Below are 24,742 nucleotides of genomic sequence, written 5' to 3'. Positions count from 1 at the left end.
CATTCAGTTATTTATGTTTGTTAATTCCACCTCCCAAGCAAATACATAAATAAACAAACAAACAAATATTCAGGGGGAATGTGTCATAGGTGATAGAATCAGTGGATGAATCTAAAGAAAAAAAGTTATGATTTCTTTCTCTCCAAAACACAATGCAAAAAACTCTTAAGTTAGGTAAGACATTGAAATTTTATGACAGTAGCATGATGCAGAGGAACAACAGAAGGAAAAATCTAACTAAACCTGAGTCAACTAGGACTAATTACACTAAATTAAGTGGAACACACAAAATACCTAAAACCACTTAATAAACAAGCAAGAAATATTACATTTGATTAACTATACTGATGCCTGAGGGAAGTTCTTGTGCTTAATGCAGCAAGTATGTACAGCTGCAGAGACACTACACATAGTGCAAATAAATTAAAAAGTATACAGTACACACACTGATTCCTGAAAAATCAAAATACCATGGAATACTAATGAAATACTTATCAGGATGATGATGACGATGATGATGATAATAATAGAAATAATAATGAATTAGTTTAGGGTATTATGCAATTGACATGTACAATTAAAAAAGAAATTGCACCAGACATTTCCTGTGGCAAAGAAGGGTTGCTTTGTGCCACGTTACTCAAGTCAATTCACTTTATTTTGTATAGTGCATTTTCACAGCCTTACATAGTCTCAAAGCACTTTACTTTGTCCCTGCCCAATTGTCCCAGTGAGCAATATCAAGCCTGAAAAATTATAAAGCCACATTGGCAAGGATAAACTCAGTCATAGTAAGAAACCTTTGGAGGAACCAGAGTGAAAGGGGGAGCCCATCCTCCACAGGGCAGAAGTCAGGTTAACAAAGTCCTGATCTATATGGTTCAATTAGTTAAGTCCGGATGTAAATACAGAATAACTGGCAGCAGGGCACACAGGAAAGACGTCACAGGCAGGAGGGCAGGCAGGAGGGTGGCACAGGCAGGACGTAATGGGCAGGAGGGCGGGCAGGCAGGGCAGCACAGGCAGAAGGGCTGGCGGGTAGCCAGAACTGTTTTGCCACTGCAGTCTGTTTTACAGTTTCATCTGCATTTGTTCCCACAAGGAATAACAACAGCTAATTTATGAACATGCTGCTTTTCAGAAAAGAAGTTTAATTTCTAGGAACATGACCAGTGCAAACATTTAGTGTTGACGGTTCTTTGTAAAATGGATGTTCTGTACTTTTATTGATCTGTCCGTCCATCCATCCATCCATCCATCCATCCATCCATTTTCTAACTACTTCTGATGAAGTTCCGGGTTATGAGGTATCCTGAAGCCCAGGCAATATGGGACACACACACACACATAGGGTATACCTATCTTTATGGGGCCCGCTCATTCACTTCTATGGGATAAATGCTAACGCTAACTATGACAAGCTTAACCCCCACCCTGCCCTAACCATAACCATAAGTAACCCAGCAAAATACAAGAGGTTTTGCATTTTTAGTTTTTCCATAGCAGTCACAGATTTTTATAAAATAGAGTTTTCCTGGTTTTCGGTTTCGTGGTCCCCATAAGGGAAAAAAAACAGGTATTTATCACGTTATGGGGTAGGATAGGTATACCCGCTCGCACACACACACACACACACACACACACACATGCACACAAATGGATAGATCAACACAGTTACTATGGATGTCGATCCTGCAATAATGAGACAGAACTATTATACTTAATAGGATCATATCCCTAGTTCTACATATGCATAATTATATTTTAAAAAGATCCCACGCACCCAGCACATGAGATGTTTGAACTTCTGCTCTCTGGTAAACGTTACCGCAGTATGCATTGCAGAACAACCAGATTTAATAAGACCTTCTACCCCCAAAGCCATCAGAATACTAAATGCTAATGAACATAAGTTTATGTGAAACCCTACTCTCTCTTCCTCTCTGTGCACTTTATTACCACAACTGGTATTAAGTTTACTTTTTATTTATACAGTATAGTGCAATAATATAATCACGAATGGTGTGTGAGTGTGCCCTGTGATGGGCTGGCCCCCCATCCTGGGTTGTTCCCTGCCTCGTGCCCATTCCACATTCCGGGATAGGCTCCGGACCACCCGCGACCCAGTAGGATAAGCAGTTTGGAAAATGGATGGATGGATATAACTAACATAAGACAGACATTACACCTAACAAACAATAAACACGAAATAAAGGAGTGGACACAAAAAAAATGTAATGCAATGACCAGATTTAACACCTGGATTATGTCCCCCCTTAGTCTCCTTTGCTCGAGGCTAAACAGATTCAGCTCAGCTAACCTCTCCTCATTAGACATTCCTCTAAGACCAGGAATCATTCTCCCAGCTAAGCAAGCCTGAGTCCGGCTTCCACTCCCCCGATTCCCAGCAATGTTAACTTGGAAGGGCGTGTTCTGTATGCACAACTGAGACAACCCAGGTGGAGCTCAGCTTATCGGCTGGCAAAATTGCCTTCAGGTATCACCCACCCTAGTGAGAGTCCAAGCTAGGGCCGTTCTCAGAACTCACCCTAAACGAGGTCCTGCTCAAAAGTTGTAATGACCGCCTGAGGTACCTGTGAGCCTTGCCCGTAATGAGTCAGTGGGTGTAGCCGAGCTGACACGCTTTTGGGCGTCCAATTGCTGAGAACTCCCCTTCGGTTTTGACAAACTGTACGATCGCAAGCAGTGACAGCAGAGCCACAGACAAGCTCAACCAGCAGAGAGCGAATGGTAAGCACCCAACACCCGAAGGGCTCAACTGATCACATCCAAACGACTTCCTGATGGGATTGTGTACGTAACTGGTTTACTGTTGTTAATAGTGGTTGAACTTCTATGCAAGTCCCCTTGTTGGGGGAGAGGGAATGAATGAAAGCATAAGGTGAAATAAAACCTAAAATAAATCAAAAAGGTTAAACAGAAATCAAACCAAATGAATTGTGTTTCTTCTTCAATTGTAAACATAAATTAGTTATGCAACAATAACCTAATTGGATGTTAATGTATTGTGATCAAATTGATTTAGTCCATGAAGTTAATTCCTGCTTTCAGGCAAGAACCTGTGTGTCCAATTATGCGTGTTGTATCACCGCAGTTGACCACCAGAGACCCAACTCAGATGTTGTTAACCTACTATGGCGGACCACTAGAGGTGCAATTTCAATGGAGTGGCACTGCTATGGCTTGCCACTAGAAGCGCAATTTCAAAATGGAGTGGTAGTTCTATGCCTGACCATCAGGGGAGCAATATCGAAATGGGGTCGTAGTTCTATGCCTGACCACTGGAGGCGCGATTTCGAAATGGAGTGGTAGTTCTATGCCTGACCACTAGAGGGGCAATTTCGAACTGGAGTGGTAGTTCTATGCCTGACCACTAGGGGCGCAATATCGAAATGGAGTGGTAGTTCTATGCCTGACCACCGGGGGCGCAATATCGAAATGGAGTGGTAGTTCTATGCCTGACCACTAGAGGCGCGATTTCGAAATGGAGTGTTAGTTCTATGCCTGACCACTAGAGGCGCAATTTCGAAATGGAGTGGTAGTTCTATGCCTGACCACCGGGGGCGCAATATCGAAATGGAGTGGTAGTTCTATGCCTGACCACCGGGGGCGCAATATCGAAATGGAGTGGTAGTTCTATGCCTGACCACCGGGGGCGCAATATCGAAATGGAGTGGTAGTTCTATGCCTGACCACCGGGGGCGCAATATCGAAATGGAGTGGTAGTTCTATGCCTGGCCACTGGAGGCGCAATTTCGAAATGGAGTGGAAGTTCTATGCCTGACCACTAGAGGTAACCAAACGGTTGCCGACGCAAGATGAGTGACACACACATTTAATGCATGCGCATGCCGCTTGCGGCCTTCTTCTGTGCCTTGCACAGTATAAACCCCCTTAAAACAATTACTGAAGCGAGACGGCGCTCGCGTTACGGCGACGGATTTAAATTGTGAGTGCACTATAATTTGTCGCAAATGGTGCTTAACCACGGTGGGTCTCAAGCACAGGAGACTCCCAATTTCTAAATGACACACTCACAGCGCAAAGTTGTGTTAAACTTGCTTTGTCTACAGCAGGCACACACATACGAGTATGATCCTGATAGGTAACTAAGCTATCGGTCTTATGTCCAAGCGCAACATAATTTAGGTTAGAACCTCGTAACAAGTATTCCCGTTTGCTAATAGAGAGATCTCTCCCAGGATATATAGAAACGGAGAAACTCCGAATCGAACCTGGAAACAAAGCGCTACATCTGAGAATTTCGTCAGACATATGGTTAAGGTTCACTGCAGTTTAATACGAAAGAACTACAATGAAATAACCGAAAATAAAACAAAATAATATAACTACTAATAATAGAAATAAAAATAACTATAATAAGCCCTTATGATCCCGCTTAAATGCCTTCAGATTGCCATGAGTGCGACTTTGGCAACCAGTTCACAGTAGCGCTTCTTCACTGCACGTTCGATCATAAAAAATTTAAATTGTGTGCTCAGAATAAGTTTAAACCTTCTGCCTTGTGATTATTAACCAATTGTTATGCCGAATGGTCGGCTCCTCCATACTCAATTGCGAAACACTGTGAGTCTGTTAATGTGTGACTTAAATGGAACTCATTAATAACCAGTATCGCGTAATAACCTGGGTTAGAATAGAAGGCTCATACAACAAGCTGCGTCACCAGGTAATGTAAACGATCGGTAGCGAAGCTCCCCTCACGGCCAACGAGAGAGAGTCTCGCGATATTTCAGGCGAATTTGAGGTTTCAGAGCGTAGATCGCACAGGCAGGGATTCTTGTGAGCACTCAATGAACAGAGGCTGAAGTTGTGTAAAAGACATGCATTTATTCCTATAACTAACATAAGACAGACATTACACCTAACAAACAATAAACACGAAATAACGGAGTGGACACAAACAATGTAATCATGAAAATGCAATGACCAGATTTAAAATGAGTAACCTTAAAAGGGAAAATACTGTTCTGCAATGCAAGCAATTTTGCAAAAAATCTTATCTAGCTCTGATTTAAAAGAACCCAGGGTTTTAGCTTGTGTTACAATAACAGGAAGACTATTCCATACTCTAACTACACGCTGTGTACAGAAATGCTTCATCAAATTCGTTTTAAAATGTTCTCCAGCTAATTTCCACTTATGGCCACGAGTTCTGGTATTTAAACTAACATTGAAATAGTCATTTGGCTGAAAAGCATCCAGACCTGTTAGAATCTTAAACACCTGGATTATGTCCCCCCTTAGTCTCCTTTGCTCGAGGCTAAACAGATTCAGCTCAGCTAACCTCTCCTCATTAGACATTCCTCTAAGACCAGGAATCATTCTCGTTGCCCTACGTTGCACCTTTTCCAAGGCAGCAATGTCCTTCTTAAGGTATGGTAACCAAACCCGCACACAATATTCTAGGTGGGGTCTTACCAAGGAATTATGTTATCGTAGCATCACTTGCCTTGTCTTAAACTCCACACACCTAGAGATGCAATGTGCCTTCTCGCGTGGTGTTCCTGCAGAGGGAGTCTGTGAGTGCTGGAGATTGGGGGAGGGGGCAGTGTGGCTATGTCTGCTCTGTGTTCCTCCAGACGAGCAAAGAAGCTGTTTAGCTCCTTTGCTAAAAGGGCGTTGCTGTTAACAGTGACGGTGTTGTTGCCTTTGAAGTTTGTAATGTGTTGTATTCCCTGCCACACCCACTGTGGGTTGTTGTATGTGAAGTAGACCTCTATTTTCTGTTTCTCTGCCTGCCTGGCAACCTTGATGCCCCTATTCAGGTTAGCTCTGGCTGCACTCTGTGTTCTTGACTGCGCTGTCTTGTCCTGTAGTATTGTATTGTTGCTCTTGTGTTTATCTTGCACTTTCTCCCTCTGTTTGTGCTCCTTTCACTCTGTATAGTTCTATCTTGCCCGCACTTGTGTCATCTTGTGTTGTTTCTGTTTTTCTTCTTTGTCTTGCACCGTGGTCCAGGAGGAACAATGTTTCCTTTCACTGTGTACTGTGTATATTGCTGAAATAACAATAAACCCACTTGACCACCTGCCTCGATTCATCCTGAAGAGTTTTCCAATGTTGTTCAAAGGTCTGTTTGTTTTGGGTGAAGGACACGCCCCTGGACGTGCTGGATAAGGGGACCACAGATCAGTGTCCTCAGTCCTGCTTCTCCCTTCAAAGCTGAGAGGAAGATGACCCGCCTGCTGGTTCTGGTTTTGGCTTATGGAGCTCTGCTTATCTCCACAGAGGCCCAGCAAGATTACCACAGTCTCCCTGCACTCTACAAGACGGCCATTAAACTCGCAGTCGAAAATGCTCATCAAGGAACCCGTCAGCACATGAATTTCTATAACATCCAGGGCCGTCCGAAGGTAACTGCTGAGAAAGTGTTTACAAAAGTGTGAAACTTTCATCATCTGCAAGCTGAACTAATGAGAATCACATTGATTTTGATGTTTTAATTTCAATGCATATGATGCTTAATGTCTCTTCACAATGAAAGTGATGGTTGTATATCTCAGCCCTGGTCAATTTTACCTTCTCACAGTTTCTCTCTGAATCTGCTGCAGTCAAGTCTGTGACAGTTTGCCATTTTTTGGGTGATTATTGTTTGTTATATTGCCTTTAAAACAGTTGTAGGCAATTTTGTATATAACGTGTTTATGTGATTTAGATCAGCAGTGAATACATTGACATTGAGATTCTCTTGAGAGCAACAAAATGTCCAAAGTCAACTGCAACAGACCATCGGGCTGACTGTATTTTCATGGACAAGAGGGTAAGTAAAGAGTCACTGTGACTGTGAGCATTGGACATATCAGTTAGCAAATTAATTTAGGTTCATGTTAACTTTTTTGATGCCCTAGGAAAGTTAGCCAACAATAAAGTAACAAATAGATAGGTGGCCTCAAACAGCCAGTTCCATCACCTTATTCTCAAATTTTAGTAGGTTTACAGGCTTAAAGGCTGGATTACCAGGCAGTTGAAATCAGCCTTAAATGGCAGTGTGGTGTTTTGTGGTGAAAGGGCAATTAAATCTGGTCAGAGCAGGGTAGATGCGCAGTGTGAATTACCCTTTAAATTTACCTCTTTAAATAGTGAACTACAGGACCACTTAGCTTGATCGGAGGACAGTATTTTAATACAGAGCAGTGTTCAGTTAAACGGGATTTGTTGTTCATACTTTTAGATGAACTTGCTTTGTATAATATAGCCTTAAGGTGACCCTGCTTTGGAAGCTCTTTCCTCTAAAATTGTTCTGTGTCATTAAACCCTGCAGTCCAGCAGCTCTGCCTTAAATCTTTAGATATATCTTTACTACACCTTCTCTCACTGTATTTATTGCCCACCACTCTTTAAATACTGTTTTTGTGTGTCTGTGTGTTTTTGCAGCCATTCATTAACTGTAGAGTTTGCAGCAGACGGTCTGGTAATAATCTTACACATCCATCAATTGACTGTGTACCAAACAAGAAAGTGGATGAAGTAAGTGTAGAGAGTCTTAGCATTATGGAAATGTAACAGGTGTGTGAATTGTGTCTAAACATGTGGTTAAACTTTGATTGTGTTTGTACATGCAAAAATTTGATCAGAGTACTGTTTATTAATGACAAGGTTACTTTTAATCTGAACAACAGTGGCAGCACCAGGGAAAAGCTTGGGGGGGGGGCTCTAGCTCCTCCTCCAATGACCATAGTACCCCCACAGCACCCCCAAAATATTGGTTTCATTTTTTCTTTAACTATCTGTAAAATCTGTATATTGTGTAAGACATTTTTGCGGTTTTTATAGCATACTTGTAGTGTATTTTTTCTTCAAAGTACACATAGAGGCTCTGTGAGCTAGACGTTAGAATTTCATATTTTATCATATTTTATCCATGCTGTAGCTTATCGTGCTGTGTGCTTCTATACAGCATCTACATAAGCTGAAAAGCTAAAGCACCCGCTCTAAATAATCTCACTCCCCTATAGCACCTGTAGCATTAAGTCACTGGCGCTGCCACTGCTGAATAAACGACTCCAATCTGACTAAACCGCTTAACTTTTCCTCCCCATGTTACATTTCAGGACAAACGACGTAATATGTGTCCTTCTGATAAACCTCCTCTCAGATCTAAAACTGCCTTGGCTTCCAAGGACACTAAAGAAGCTGAAGGAGACTGTCTGGGCTGTTTCTGATGGCTGATGGTCCTGCAATGTGGACCAGAGGAGGAAACTGGAAGGGAAAATGCTTTGCTTTATATCATGCCCACCCAAAGCCCCCAGTGAGTAAGCCATAGGCGCCGATAGCATGGAAAAACTCCCAAGAAGGAAGAAACCTTGGGAGGGACCAAACTCAAAGGGGGAGCCCATCCTCCTGGGGCCGGCAAAGTGTAGGTGCAGGATCACAAAAAACTTAACGAGAGAATTCGACTGTCCCTCACAAAAACTGTAAAGTTTTAGTGGCTAAATTGCTTTTTCTATGCCTTTTCAAACAGGAGGAGATTTGTTTGGCTATATGTAGAAATTTTCTATACAATTTAGACAGCACAGAATCATTAACCTACTTTAATGAATTTATTTATACAACCACATATTTCACACATTTTGACATCAGTCATGCAGTGAAGATACAGTCTCTTTATTTCTTGACGCCAACCCTCCCCATTAATCCGGGCTTGGGACCGACACCTAGTTGAGCTGGCTTGCTCCCTTAAGTGGCTGGGTTAGGCTAAACTATGTACATATTTATAAAGACTACAATAAATTTATAAAGACCTCCCTAAATATGTAGTCTAACAAAACGCAGTTTAAAGAAGGTAGCCTACCTGGTAAACAAAGAAATTAAAAGGCCCACAGCATATAATCGGGCTATATTCCAAGCAGTTTTTAAGAACGTAACCTACATGGCGAAATTGAATTACTTTCTGGACCAACAAACGCAACCAGGCATGAACATTATGCACCTTCCTAGTCTTGATGTAAGTCGTCCTACAGATGAGGACGTTAGGCAGCCTTTAGATCCGACCCATCATGCACTGCAGTTTTTTGCAAATTCCTCAGACGGAAAACCATTAAATACCTCTTCTATTACCTTATATTACCTTATATTCATGTAATAAATATACAAATATCAATTAGTTGGAAATCAGCCAGACAGACGTAATTACTACAAATGGTTTCCACTGTATTTGTGACTCTGAGTGCCGCAGGCTTGGATGCAGTGCCGCACCATTTTGTAAGGCATGCACTGGCCAATCATGTAGCACTTCTCTCAGAAATATTAATGAGACATCACCTACCACCCTGCAAAAAAGAAATTTGCCGCTTGTCCCCCTGCACATGAGCCAACTTGGCTGCGTCAACCAGCGGAGCTCCGGAGCCTCTGGAGAAACACGCGGCAAAAAAGGCTCGCATGCGGTCTTCCAAAGTTTGGGAATACTTCAGTCATGACACCTTTTCTGCGCCTCTACTGTAGCTGGCGTTAATGATGCTGTTTCAGCCATTTTATATTTTCTGTTTACTTATTCTGTCATGTAAGACTGAGACAAATTATCGTTTACGACAATTCTTACACACTGTAGCCTGACTTGCTGACTTAAGTAAGTTTAACTATAAGCTACCTTTGCTAGTGTTTGTGAATAACATGTTTCTCTAGTTATGAAATTATTCCATGTTTTAGCATCTGTTTCAACATTAAAGTCAAATTGGTATACTGAAATATATAAAAACTATTGAACTATTAACTTAAGTCTAACATAGAAAATCCTACTGAATCTCTTAAGATTTTCCTTTTTTGTTAATGCACTAATGTTTAAGAAGTGTCTTAATAAATTGAATTTCAGATTTGTGTGTGGGTGGGAGTGGGTGAATTGTATTAAATTCATACATTCATTCTTTTGGCTCAGACATTACTGACCTAAAACAAATTGAGGCATTGGGTAAGTGCTTAAATTAGCTACTAAATGGCAAAAAATATTCTAAATATCACATTTTCCATTCTTCGGTATAATTTTAACGAATCACCTATGCTGCCAAACATTAACGCATAGATTGTCACAACACTCTATGTTTTAGTTCTTCTTTATGTGTATAGGACGGTGTGATGGTTCTGGTGGTGGGTGTGGCCGACGCTGCTCGCGATGTTTGGCTATGCTGCAGTCCCAGGGACCAAGTTGGAACACATTTCCACCTTCAAGCTTAGGTGGAAAAACGGCACCGAGACCCAGCAGCAGGACAACTTCACTTGTCCAGACAACCAGCCCTGCTTCATCATTGAAGTAAGCCCTGTGAACAGGAGCGAGATGTACTTCTGCAGTGGATGTTATAGCGGAAAGAACATCCCCATCCTCACGTCTGCCGGAGTGCCCCCTCAAGTGGGTGTGTGACTTAACTCGATGGATGAATTGGACAGAATGTACTGTTACTAGAGGTCGACCGATATGGGTTTTTCAATAGCCGATGCCGATATTTAGGAGTCAGGGTCAGGCGATGGCCGATATATGCTGCTGATTTTTTTTGGCCGATAATTGGACGTTTTCCCCTCTATTTGCATGGTAAAATATCACACTAATAATAACAAACGATACACAAAATTTCTCAATTTAGCATTTATTGAATACTCAACTTGGAAACAATAACACATTTATAAACAATAAAAATAGCAGCATCAGAATCTCTGTTAGTGCACAATATAGCAGCAAACTCCTCATGTTTGACGGAAGGAAATTTGTAAACAATACAAAAAGGAATAAGCATGTTATCTTCAGTTGTAATCCCACTTCCAGTCCCTGAGTCTTACTCACCACACTCATACTTCACAGCAATCAGACAGCAGTTAATTAACCAGAAGAGAAAAATGCAAAAACACAACAGAACTTGTAAATAATAACAAACTAATAGACAATAAAAATAGCAGCATCAGAATCTCTATTAGTGCCAAATATAGCAGCAAACTCCTCATGTCTGACGGAAGGAAAATTTGTAAATACACAAAGGAATGAGCACATCTTCAGTTTTGATCCCATTTCCAGTCCCTGAGTCTTCCTCATCCCACAAGCAGGCAAGGCATGTCACCCCGGTTGTGTGACACTTATTTTATATAATAAAATAAGTGCCCCCTGCGGCCCCAGAGCCCGAGCAGCCGTCTCCGCTGCCTGCAGCTACCGCGCCCACGTCCGAGGCGCTTTCCCTGCCTGCAGCTCCCGGGCAGGCGCCCCCTCTGCAGCCTGCAGCTCCAGTCCCTGGCCCCACTCCAGTCCCTTCTCCCCCTGTGACTCTGGTACCCTCACCCCGACGAGCCCGACCCCGGCCACGGGTCCTTATGTCTGTGTCCCATAAGGGGAGAGGACACAGACGCACGGCTGGGGTCCCACCCGCCCAGCCCCCTGGCTCGCCCTCCCTCGCCGGCGCTAGGGCTTGGTCGGCGCCTGCGGGTCCTGGCCCTCCGGGTCGGCTGTCGTCTGCGGGTCCCCCTCCGCGGCCTCGTCGCCCTGCCTCGGTCCCTCCTCCGGCGTCTTATCGGTTGCCTGCGGGCCCCCCGACGGCGGCTCCTCATTCGCCTGCTGGTCCTCCCGCTCTGGCGTCGCCGTCTGCTGCGCCCTCGCCAGGGTCCCTTCCAGCTCCTTCGTCCCCTTCCCTGGTCTCCCCTCCGACTCCCTCCTTCGTCCCTGCGTCTGTCCCTCACCCCGTCTCCTCGGCCCCTCCGGCTCCGGCCTCCCGGCCGCCTGCAGCCCTTCCGGCTGCCTCCCGTCGCCCGCTGGGTCTCCCTCGGGCTCCTCTTGGTTCCCCCTCCTTCTCTCCCTGGCCTCCCGTCTTTGTCCCTCCTGCCTCTGCTCCCCCTCGCTTTGTTCCTCCTGTCTCTGTCCCTCCTCTCTTTGTCCCTCGTCCCTCTGGCTTCTGCTCCTCTTTCCCCGATGTTCCCTTCGTTCACTCCCGGTCCTTTTGTCCTGCCTGTTCCCTCCGTGTCCCCCTTTCTGATCTGTTTCTCTGCCTTTCCTGTCTTATGTCAAGTCTTGTCCTGGCTCCTTCCCCTGTGCCAGTTCTGTCTGTCCGTTCTGTTCCCTGTCCCTCATTAATGAGGTTTTATATAGATATACATATATGCCCGGCTTGTCCGCTCCTCGTGTGTGCCACGCCCCCTGATTACCCACGTGTGCTTCCCTGATCGTCTCCTGCTTTGCCCGATTACTTTGATTAGTCATGACCTATTTTAAGTCCTGGTCTTACCTGTTTGCCCTGTCCGTCATTGTAGTTTGTCAATGCCTGCGTTCCGTCCTGCTCTACCCGCTCCGTTTCCCCGATTAAAGACCCGTTTTCACAAACACAAAAAAAACTATATGTATACATATACATACACTGAACAAAAATATAAACGCAACACTTTTGTTTTTGCTCCCATTTTTCATGAGATGGACTTAAAGATCTACAATTCATTCCAGATACACAATATTACCATTTCTCTCAAACATTTCTCACAAATCAGTCTAAATGTGTGATAGTGAGCACTTCTGCTTTGCTGAGATAATCCATCCCACCTCACAGGTGTGCCACATCAAGATGCTGATCTGACATCATGGGTAGTGCACAGGTGTACCTTATACTGCCCACAATAAAAGGCCACCCTGGAATGTGCCATGAAAAATGGGAGCAGAAACAAGAGTGTTGCGTTTATATTTTTGTTCAGTATATATATTTATGGGTGTATCGAGACTAGATGGTCAGTATGGATAACTAAGGTGCACTAAAACTGGGTGAGCAGGCAAGGCATGTCACCCAGGTTGTCCGTCGTCTATCTGAACCAATCAGATTGTCCGTCGTCTATCTGAACCAATCAGATTGTCCGTCGTCTATCTGAGCCAATCAGATTGTCCGTCGTCTATCTGAGCCAATCAGATTGTCCGTCGTCTATCTGAGCCAATCAGATTGTCCGTCGTCTATCTGAGCCAATCAGATTGTCCGTCGTCTATCTGAGCCAATCAGATTGTCCGTCGTCTATCTGAGCCAATCAGATTGTCCGTCGTCTATCTGAGCCAATCAGATTGTCCGTCGTCTATCTGAGCCAATCAGATTGTCCGTCGTCTATCTGAGCCAATCAGATTGTCCGTCGTCTATCTGAGCCAATCAGATTGTCCGTCGTCTATCTGAGCCAATCAGATTGTCCGTCGTCTATCTGAGCCAATCAGATTGTCCGTCGTCTATCTGAGCCAATCAGATTGTCCGTCGTCTATCTGAGCCAATCAGATTGTCCGTCGTCTATCTGAGCCAATCAGATTGTCCGTCGTCTATCTGAGCCAATCAGATTGTCCGTCTATCTGAGCCAATCAGATTGTCCGTCGTCTATCTGAGCCAATCAGATTGTCCGTCGTCTATCTGAGCCAATCAGATTGTCCGTCGTCTATCTGAGCCAATCAGATTGTCCGTCGTCTATCTGAGCCAATCAGATTGTCCGTCGTCTATCTGAGCCAATCAGATTGTCCGTCGTCTATCTGAGCCAATCAGATTGTCCGTCGTCTATCTGAGCCAATCAGATTGTCCGTCGTCTATCTGAGCCAATCAGATTGTCCGTCGTCTATCTGAGCCAATCAGATTGTCCGTCGTCTATCTGAGCCAATCAGATTGTCCGTCGTCTATCTGAGCCAATCAGATTGTCCGTCGTCTATCTGAGCCAATCAGATTGTCCGTCGTCTATCTGAGCCAATCAGATTGTCCGTCGTCTATCTGAGCCAATCAGATTGTCCGTCGTCTATCTGAGCCAATCAGATTGTCCGTCGTCTATCTGAGCCAATCAGATTGTCCGTCGTCTATCTGAGCCAATCAGATTGTCCGTCGTCTATCTGAGCCAATCAGATTGTCCGTCGTCTATCTGAGCCAATCAGATTGTCCGTCGTCTATCTGAGCCAATCAGATTGTCCGTCGTCTATCTGAGCCAATCAGATTGTCCGTCGTCTATCTGAGCCAATCAGATTGTCCGTCGTCTATCTGAGCCAATCAGATTGTCCGTCGTCTATCTGAGCCAATCAGATTGTCCGTCGTCTATCTGAGCCAATCAGATTGTCCGTCGTCTATCTGAGCCAATCAGATTGTCCGTCGTCTATCTGAGCCAATCAGATTGTCCGTCGTCTATCTGAGCCAATCAGATTGTCCGTCGTCTATCTGAGCCAATCAGATTGTCCGTCGTCTATCTGAGCCAATCAGATTGTCCGTCGTCTATCTGAGCCAATCAGATTGTCCGTCGTCTATCTGAGCCAATCAGATTGTCCGTAGTCTATCTGAGCCAATCAGATTGTCCGTCGTCTATCTGAGCCAATCAGATTGTCCGTCGTCTATCTGAGCCAATCAGATTGTCCGTCGTCTATCTGAGCCAATCAGATTGTCCGTCGTCTATCTGAGCCAATCAGATTGTCCGTCGTCTATCTGAGCCAATCAGATTGTCCGTCGTCTATCTGAGCCAATCAGATTGTCCGTCGTCTATCTGAGCCAATCAGATTGTCCGTCGTCTATCTGAGCCAATCAGATTGTCCGTCGTCTATCTGAGCCAATCAGATTGTCCGTCGTCTATCTGAGCCAATCAGATTGTCCGTCGTCTATCTGAGCCAATCAGATTGTCCGTCGTCTATCTGAGCCAATCAGGTTGTCCGTCGTCTATCTGAGCCAATCAGGTTGTCCGTCGTCTATCTGAGCCAATCAGGTTGTCCGTCGTCTATCTGAGCCAATCAGGTTGTCCGTCGTCTATCTGAGCCAATCAGGTTGTCCGTCGTCTATCTGAGCCAATCAGGTTGTCCGTCGTCTATCTGAGCCAATCAGGTTGTCCGTCGTCTATCTGAGCCAATCAGGTTGTCCGTCGTCTATCTGAGCCAATCAGGTTGTCCGTCGTCTATCTGAGCCAATCAGGTTGTCCGTCGTCTATCTGAGCCAATCAGGTTGTCCGTCGTCTATCTGAGCCAATCAGGTTGTCCGTCGTCTATCTGAGCCAATCAGGTTGTCCGTCGTCTATCTGAGCCAATCAGGTTGTCCGTCGTCTATCTGAGCCAATCAGGTTGTCCGTCGTCTATCTGAGCCAATCAGGTTGTCCGTCGTCTATCTGAGCCAATCAGGTTGTCCGTCGTCTATCTGAGCCAATCAGATTGTCCGTCGTCTATCTGAGCCAATCAGATTGTCCGTCGTCTATCTGAGCCAATCAGATTGTCCGTCGTCTATCTGAGCCAATCAGATTGTCCGTCGTCTATCTGAGCCAATCAGATTGTCCGTCGTCTATCTGAGCCAATCAGATTGTCCGTCGTCTATCTGAGCCAATCAGATTGTCCGTCGTCTATCTGAGCCAATCAGATTGTCCGTCGTCTATCTGAGCCAATCAGATTGTCCGTCGTCTATCTGAGCCAATCAGATTGTCCGTCGTCTATCTGAGCCAATCAGATTGTCCGTCGTCTATCTGAGCCAATCAGATTGTCCGTCGTCTATCTGAGCCAATCAGATTGTCCGTCGTCTATCTGAGCCAATCAGATTGTCCGTCGTCTATCTGAGCCAATCAGATTGTCCGTCGTCTATCTGAACCAATCAGATTGTCTGTCTATCTGAACCAATCAGATTGTTTTTCTTACACAAAAAATTATTCCGTTTTCAAAACACTTTTGTGCAAGAAATGCTCCCATGAGCCTGTGTTTAGTGCCTACAGAGGTCTTCTTTTTGCCACTGGTACAGGAGAGTACGGGTCCCACCTTGCCACAGCCAGGCACCTCCACGCCATCGACGGGCCGCGGAATCTCGATGGAGCGCACGTTGCCGTACTTGCAACACTCCTCCCGGATGTCCTCCAGGATCTCCTCGTAGTCCTCGTCGTCCACCAGCTCCTCGGGCATGACCATGTTGAGGAGGCACAGCACCTCCGTGGGCATGCCGGAGCTCTGCAGCCGCTGCAGCCCTGGAACCTGCAGCGTCACCGGCGTCTCGATGATGGCCGTCTGTCCCGGGGGGCGACAAGAGTGTCAGATACCCCCTGATCGTCCAATCGTCTCGAGTAACAGCGAGAAATTTACATGGACCCAAATAAACCCAAGAAATAGGGGCATTAAGCTTCCTGGGAGGCACCCAGGAACCAAGTTGGGTTTAGGACATCAGAAAGGCGGCAGCCGAGGGCAAATACTCACAGCGTTGGCATTCTTAGCCCCCACGCTTGCCCGCTGGACGATGAGCTTCTTGTCTCCGAGCTGCATGCCATTGAGTCCAGCCACGGCCTGCGGGATGCATCCCACACAAGCGTCAGCAATTCCATCCGGAAGCCCCGAGTCACCCCAGACCTTCCAGCTGCTGCCCCACCTCACGCACCTGGTCAGTGGCACTGATGTCCACGTATTCACAGAAAGCATAACCCTTAGACAGTGACGTGGCACTGTCCTTCACAAGGTTGAAGGCCTTAAGAGGTCCGAACGACGTCAAGTTCCTTCACCTGGGCAAGAGGAGGAGACGCGGGGGGGCGATTAGCCCGACAGTCCAGGCACGGCGCCTCGCTAGAAATGCTAATCTTAACTGTGGGAGAAGCAGCATGTTAAACTTTGCAAAACGACATGAGGAAACAGTGAAGACATCAGGAAAATGGCTTTATGACAAGTGGCTCGACATTACGGTGCAACACTAGAGCTCAAAGCCCCCTGTGCCCTTTCTGCATGACTTACTTACTGGGAGCGTACAAAAGTAACTATTTTGATTCTTGTCAATGAATGATAACACAGATTCCCCCCCCCCATCCTACAGCATATACAACACAACTGAATTCCTAATCAAGTTCTCTGATAATTCCAACTACGAATTTTGAAATATGGACCGAGTTGCATCTGATTTTAAGGGCCACAATAATTAAGCTAGATGGTATATAAAAAAAAAACTAAATAAAAACAGCTAATTATATGTTAAGTGTTCCATGTATACAATGTGGAGGGGGGGGGGCGACTCGGCAGAACACAAACCCAGCCGAATCACTGACTTCCTGTTCTTAAAACCAAGAACCACATTGGTGCAGTTAATTAGAGGGACAAAGCCTACAGGAGATAAACTCACAGGGTCCTGCTAAAGGGGCCACGGCTTGAAGCCAAACAGGACGAAATAGCTCTGCTAACATCATTCCTCACTTATTCTACAGGAATCTACTGTAAAGCCGCATTAACCACTGACTTCAGAAAGGAGTCACCTGGGACACTGGCAGCCACAAGAGGGCGCTACCTCCTACCTTCTCTTAGGGGCAAAAAAAAATAAAAAATCAAATTTATACCCTGTGATCAGCATAATAAGTCTCTCCCCAGCCTTCAACCCCCAAAAAAAGGACCCCATATGCTTAAGAGCACTCCAGGACAGAGCCCCCCCACAGGGGCAGGCCGTCGACAGGGAGGATATCCGTGCGAGGGACGGAATGTCTTACTTGCCTTGTGTTACATGTTGGCATGGCAGCAGTAGGTCAGTACTACTGAACAAATTATGAGCGAAGACTTAACGATCTTACAGGCCCCTAGCTGGGGACAAAGTGGGGAACAAAAATGAAAGAGCTGTAAGTATCAAAGCGGTAGCAGGGACTGCAAAAAAAATGTAAACACCAGGATACAAGCAGCGGTTTCCATTTCACCTGTCTATGGCACATTTACTGGCTTTGACGTGAAATACATTAACAGTTCTGCTGGATTCAAACTCTCTCCCCCCAGTGCTGCTTTGGTACAGCCTTCCTCTTGACTTGGATTACATGTGACTCACACTGGATAAGAAAGATTACGATGACAATCCGAAAAGGAGGAAAAAAATCAAAGAAAAACAAACTGACTGCACTTCTCACTTACCTTTCACTGAAACCGCGATCACTATCTTGTGGGCTGAGTCTTGCCATTTTTAACAGTTTAGGCTAAAGTGAGTGGGACACCGGAGCTCAAAATGTTACAATGCAGGGGTGGACGCAAAACGTTTTGCGATTAACTTTTGCAAAATAAATAGGTAAACTATTAAATGCCTGTATGGATTATGTCTATAATGGGCCGATTTCAGTGGGGTGGCGATATAGGAAGAAAAAAAAAAAATCATAAAAGATGCTAATGAGAAGTAGAAAATGTCTAAAATGTGACCCTTTCAACACTTTCAGAGTAAGACGACCTCATCTGTGCATGTTGTTATGGTAATATTATCCATCACTGACGTCATAACAGAATAGGGCATGGGGCACGATGTGAAAACTCCAGTGAAGCTGATAATCGTTCACCGGGAAAAAGGTCCGAAGTATTTTCTGCCTTTCGAGCGACACAGCAATGTAGGGAACAATTCTTCCGCAGCTCCCCATCGCTGTTAACGGGATGTGAAGTCATCGTTCTCAGTGTGCGGACATGGACGTGAGACACGGCACGTCTGCGAATACTGAAGCGTTTGGGGACTTGGTCGATCTCCCCCACATTTCAAGCACAGTCTATGGTAGTGTTTCCCAGCCCAGTCCTCGGGGGTACCCCCCCGGTCAGTCCACGTTTTTGCTTCCTCTCAGCACACCTGTACCAGGTATTCGGTGTTCCTGATTGGCTGGGAGCTAGGAGGGAGCGAAAATGTGGACAGTCGGCGGTTCCCCGAGGACTGGGATTGGGCAAACACAGGTGTACGGCAATGTGGAGGTATTCGTCAGTTAGGTGACGCGCAGATGACTCGATTTTAAATTTTCATGCAGCAAAACGACGCGGCTGATTCATCCGACTAACACTCAGCAATTAACCCGATATACAAATATTCCAGGGTACCCAGCAACAGGCAGCACAGGGACTGGCTACGTGACTGGTTTGGCAAGCCGCCAGCTGTAAGGCACGTTTCCCAAAGCCTTTGTTGCTAATAAGGTTATTTGCTAACAACATTAGATAACAACTGAATGGTTCCAACTATGCAAGTCGATAACATGAGGTTTTGGGAAACGTACCTTTTACATTAGCGGGGTCTCAATATCTTCATAATTTACAGCTGGATAAACAATGAGCGTAATGTAACTGTCAACTCATTACCTACATGTCTAATAAATGTTTAATAAATCCCATGAATATCTTTAAAAAAAAAAAAAAAAAACCTCAGATGTGCGGCTATTTTCAGCAGCTAGCTTTAAACATGATGCTGACATTTGACCCCCCAGTATCTTGTAATGAATTTTAAGCGGTGAGGTAACTTTGACAGGCTTTCTTTTCCTACTAATCAGTTACACAGAGACGAGTGTTTATTTTATGTATGTATGTGCGTGCGCGTGCGTGCGTGCGTGCGTGTGCGTGTGTGTGCATGCCTGCTTGAGTTCCACGTGCAGCAGTGGGACAGAAACACAGGAGGGTTGTGGGTCGGCTCCCCGGCGACAGAGACTGAGGGCGGGGTACCTGATCGTCACTGAGATAGTTGGGCAGGCCTCCGACAAAGAGCTTGTGTGGCGAGTCTGGAACCACGGTGGAGACGACCCCTGCAGACAGAGCGGCACGGCGCCCAAAGCCGGCCGATCACAGCAAACCGTCAACATGCCGGATAATGACCACGAGCAAACGGCGCGAGTGAAATAAGCCAACTTCAAATCAGTATGACGTCGTTATCTCCTATATAATATCAGATAAATGTAACTCCAGCAAAAAAATACCTAAATACTGGGGCAGTTTGACGACTGTTTTTTGTCTCTCCCATCTTGCTCTCCATGGGAGATGCTGACACATGCAGCACCAGTCAAAAGTATGGACACACCTGCTCTTAATGCATTTGTCTCTATTTTAGCTGTTATTCACCTAATAGTAAAAGGCCTTTGGGCATGGAAGTTATGCATATGAAGTACTGCAAAGACAAAATTTTTGTCTCTTCAAAATAGGAGCCATTGGCTTCGATGACAGCATTGCGGACTCAACCAGCTAACATATGTACCCACCTGGACCGTTTCTCCAACAGTCCTCGAGTTTCCACAAGTTCTGCGCGCAAGCTGGCTACCTTACTCTTACTCTCATCCAACTGATCCCAAACCAGCTCTATAGAGTTTAGGTTGGGGGGCTGTGGGGACCATCTCTTTCCTAGTTCACAAGGTAATAAGCTACTTGCATAACCTTCAAGGTGGGCTTTGGGTCATTATCTTGCTGAAAAACAAGTCATTTTCAGTAGGTGTGTCCAGAATTTTTAACTAGAATAGGAGCCAGCAACCCTAGAACAATTTGGGGGTTAGGGTCCTTGCTCAAGGGCCCAGTGGTGAAATCACTCTGCCAACCCTGGTATTTGAACCAGCAACCTTCTTTTCATGGGCAAACATCACAGAGCCACACAACACCCCTATGTTAACAGTAAGAAGTGAGTGACTGAGCTGTGTGTGTGTGTGTGTGGCTCAGCTGGTTAGGATGCCAGCGTTATCATCAGAAGATCACTGGTTCACATCACTGGTGATCACACCACTGGGCCGGCGAGTTTGCTCTAGGGACAGGCTGACCCTGATTTCTCAAAAAAAAAAAAAAAAAAAATACATTCTTCACTTTGGATAAAACTGTCTGCTAAATATTTACAACATTAAGTAAATAAAAGTGAAAGTCTCCCTCTTTATATGACAAGACATCCGCAGCTTGCGAAGGACAGTCAGTCCGTAACGAGTACAAAAAACTGGCCTTGCCGATCGGCTCTTCAAAGGTAAATAAAGATTATGGTTATGACGGCGACAAGCAAAACAGACCTGGTACGTGGAAGGCGGGCTGCTCTGAGATGCCAGGCAGGGGGCGATAGTCGTGGGGCCGCCTGATTTTTAACGACTGACCCTGGAAAATGATGCCGTCGAAGGCCATTGCCTGCGTGGTCTCATCCACGGACCGAAACTAGGGCAGAACGAAGAACGTCGTTAATCAGGGAAGGCTGCGGTCTCCGCCTGGACACAGCAGCCATTAGGCAGGAAAGACTCTTACTTCAAGGAAGGCAAAGTTCTTGTCCTGGTTTATCTGAACAGCGAGGACGGGATTGGTGGGACCTTGACATAAGCCAGCCAATCGCATCTGGGTATTGAAGAAATCCGCCATGGCCTCCTAAAAAGACAGGCAGACACACTGAATGAAGACAGGCAGACGTCTGAAGACATCAAAACAGGCAAACGAGAAAAAAAATGACTGACAAGTCTAGTACATTTATCTATTTATTTTGCGGACACTTTCATCCAAAGCAACATACATTTCATTGAAGAAGCAGGACCAGACAGTTCCTAGAGCAAATAGTGCTTAAGGGCTGCGCTCGGGGGCCCAATGGTGAAATCACTCTGCTGCCCAAGGGATTTGAACCAACAACCTTCTTGTGACCGGCTCAGTGTCCTAACTCACTGAGCTACACATGACACCAGTATGCATGACAGAAGGCAACGCGGGACTTTGCCTGGACTCACCTCCGTCAGGCCGAAGGGGATGTTGCCGACATAAAGCCACCTGGCCTGCCGGGTCATCTGGCTGCCGACCATCGGCACCTGGGTGGGCGTCACTGCCACGCCGCTGGTGGTGGATGTTGCCAGTAAAGCTATCGTGGGGATCTGCCCTGCAGCTGTGGGGAGGAGAAAGGGCTTCAAGACCCCAACCAGGGACGGCCAGAACATCCGGATCGTCGCCTTCATTTGCTTCTAACCCCTAGGTTTAAGCTCTATTCACACTGTCTGAAATCATCCCAAGTGTTATTCCCTCTTTGACCAGCAGGGGGGAGGAGGGCACTCCAGAATAAATGCTTTCATTGCAACCAATATACCATAACCTTGCAATACTGAACTAGCACACATGGAAGCGTCGCATCCAAACCTTGCATTGCCTTGTACTGCATGGGGGTGATGTGCTCGAATCCCGGAGGGGGAACATCCCAGTACTTGTATGTCCTTTTCTTACGGCTTCTCCGAGGAGAGTAGCTGCCCAAACACAAAACAGAAGGTTGTTTTCCCCAAACAATACAGTGTAAACACTCAGAATCTGGCAAAAACAAACAGATGGCAGAATGTTTACATTTAACTTTGGATCGCAGGCAGTTTAAGGTCATGAGGGTGTGACCATGCGCCACTTTTTAGGCTGGCTTTGAGGTCCCATCGCTATGGCGGGGGCTACTTATAAACGCCAGTTAAAATTTAATATGGGTACAGTCCCCCTTCCCACCACGAAGAAACCAATTGGTTGATTGTGAAAGAAACTTGTTAAGAGGCCTCAAACCATGCTAGATATCAGCTTCAGTGCCTGTAACCGGGACCGTGAGGGGGGGTACCTGTGCTTCTTGTGCTCGCGTGAGCTGCTCCGTCGGTCACGACCCTTGCGGTCGCGGCTGCTGCTGCGCTTCTCGTGACTCCGCCCCCTGGAGTCCTTGCTCCAGCGGCGGTGCTTCTCGCCACGGCTCAGAGACCGGCTGCGGCTACGCTTCTTGTGTCGCTCCTTCTCCCGCTCTGGGGGACGACACCGTGGTACCAGTGAGACGGTGGGCGGAGCGACATGACTGCCCCCCTACCATCCATTTCGATAAATCCAAGATGTGTAACTCAGAGGGATTATGAATGTGTGTCCGGATGGTTGTGGGTTTGAAGCCCATGAGTCACAGAGTAATCATATTACCAACTTCCCTGGGGTGCTGGATGCTGACTGACCCAGCGCTATGCCTTAAAAGTCACTTACGGAGACCAAGATGTGGTACGGGGTCTAACTCCCCAGTTTCCTCACCAGAATGAAGCACCTCCATTCAATTCACATATTCAATCACACCCTCCTGAAACAAACACACCCATCTCTCAATGGCTAATAATTTCAAGGGCACAAGGACATCCCCTTGAATGTCAGTCTGTTGTGAAACAATAAAAACATAACCAGACTAATTAATGATATAGGAGCACAGTGGTGAGTACAGTTGCCTCACGCCTCCGAGTCTGGAGGCCTGAATTTTGCCTCTGCTCTCTGTATGGGGAATTTGCCTGGAATAGGCTCCAGGGGAGCCTGACTAAGATAACTGGTTGGACGATGGATGGGTAATTAATATCGTTTCAATCTGACAGACAGCACTTTATTAAACTAGCAATAAAATATCACCTTTCTATCCCAGCAGGTCCTTCATATAGAAGCTTAAATAAATCCCTGAAGGTGCAGTTTTCAGTGAAGCATTTAAACGCAGGTGCTGCTCGAGGAATCAGCTTCATGCATCAGTTATAACAGCGTTACGGTAATGCACCGCTGCAAAAGTACAGACACGGAGCGGCCAATGCATCTTACGTAAATCGGTAATAACCAATTACCGCAATCGCAGGCATAGTCAGAGCGCAGATATGAATGACTGGAACTGCTAGTTTATCAAACACGGCGGCACTTAGTGCTCGTCTAGCCGAATCAGGTCGTTTCGAATGACATTTTAGTGATTTAGTGATAAGGAGCTGATATGACAAGATTGCCATTTGATAGGTACATAAATCAATCCTACTTTCGACTCCGTTGTAACGCATGTTGTATATTTCAGTTGCGTTAGTATGGCTTAAGTTTATTCAGTTTACTGGATTCTCTGCACTTTAATGAAGTTATATGTGTATTGTTATATAACTGTACATCATTGTTAGTTACTGCTATCCGCTGTAAAGGTAGATACAGGTGCAAGACTTTGCAATAACGACCTAAAAGCAGTTGTTATGATTCCAGGGAACGCGGCTGATTTTTAGAGTCTATACATCATGAAGAAACGGCGATCGTGTGAGAAAGACTTATTCTGTACGGATGACAGGGCCAGCATTTCGGACCCAAGGGAAAGGCTATTGTGCATCGGAAAGAGACAAAATCATATCATTATATAGAAAACTCGTCGTAGTATTTAAAAACCAAGTAACTAACACTGTTATTAAGTGCGGACTTTAAATCAAGTGGTCGCGGTCGTTTTTATTTGCATAAAACTTTAAACGTGATCTTGAAAATATAACGCTTGCAACAAACATCCATGCATAGTGTGTTACTGCGAATGAAAATACGCGGGTCGCAATTTATGATCCAAGTGTATAATGGTAAATAATTAAATAAATAAAACCGCAGGCTTTCACATCGAGTGCACCCCAATAACGTTTCATTGAAATGTCCATGTTATGTACGCCGGGCACTGATGGATGCAGGCCTAGCGATCTCTATAACAATGCCAAGCAAAGAATGTCACTGATTTACCAAAGCGGTCAGTTTTCGGGGATCCTGCGGCAGCTGGGAGAAGAAGAATCGGGCAGGTTTCAGAATCGGCGAGCGCTCGGATAAAAGGCACCGATTTCCCAGCCGCGCTTTTCTTTTCGGAACCAGCAGAAGTGCCCTCCGCACCATCCTCGGCGCTAGGACACGCCGGCCACTTTATTACCCTAAAACAGGGAGCATACACCGATCTTCAAAGCTAAACTTACCTTGCCGATTTTCGCTTAACTGCTTCTCAAACTCATCGAAATCGGACATTTTTCAGTCCGTACTAAAGACGTATTGCAAAATAAGCAGAGGTCCAACAGTAGGCCTTTGAATGGGCTACAGGCTGCATTGGGTTCTGCTGCTTTTTCTTCCGAGTCGCCTGCCCCTCCTCCCCCGAAGTCATCGGCTCTTCCTCGGTTGTATCACACACAGGTTCGGAAACATTCGATGCGCATTACCGTCCCCTCCTGCACTGGAGGGTTAAGGACAACGTGATTATATCGAACCAAAATTGAAATGTGCAAGTTGACTTTCCTAGTTATACGTCTTCATTTTTATTCTGGGTTTAACAACCATGAGTTTATGACGTATTTT

At 45.6% G+C, this 24,742-nt stretch overlaps 1 protein-coding gene across 1 annotated transcript; it reads right to left on the bottom strand.

Annotated features, from left to right (window-relative positions):
- Positions 1 to 15,551: 15,551 nt before the first annotated feature.
- Positions 15,552 to 24,514, bottom strand: LOC125711334 (splicing factor U2AF 65 kDa subunit-like). The gene is made up of 10 exons (XM_048980137.1): positions 24,370 to 24,514; positions 22,230 to 22,404; positions 21,779 to 21,882; positions 21,379 to 21,530; positions 20,912 to 21,028; positions 20,686 to 20,824; positions 19,359 to 19,452; positions 16,332 to 16,446; positions 16,154 to 16,240; positions 15,552 to 15,967 (listed from the first exon to the last, which is right to left on the bottom strand). Exons 1-10 carry the CDS (start codon positions 24,416 to 24,418, stop codon positions 15,590 to 15,592), a joined length of 1,410 nt encoding a protein of 469 aa, XP_048836094.1. The 5' UTR covers positions 24,419 to 24,514; the 3' UTR covers positions 15,552 to 15,589.
- Positions 24,515 to 24,742: the final 228 nt, after the last annotated feature.

This window comes from Brienomyrus brachyistius, chromosome 17 (genome assembly GCF_023856365.1).
Source record: "Brienomyrus brachyistius isolate T26 chromosome 17, BBRACH_0.4, whole genome shotgun sequence".
NCBI classification, from domain to species: Eukaryota; Metazoa; Chordata; class Actinopteri; order Osteoglossiformes; family Mormyridae; genus Brienomyrus; species Brienomyrus brachyistius.
Note: the sequence above shows the minus strand (reverse complement) of the source record. Positions and strands in the feature narration are given on the sequence as shown.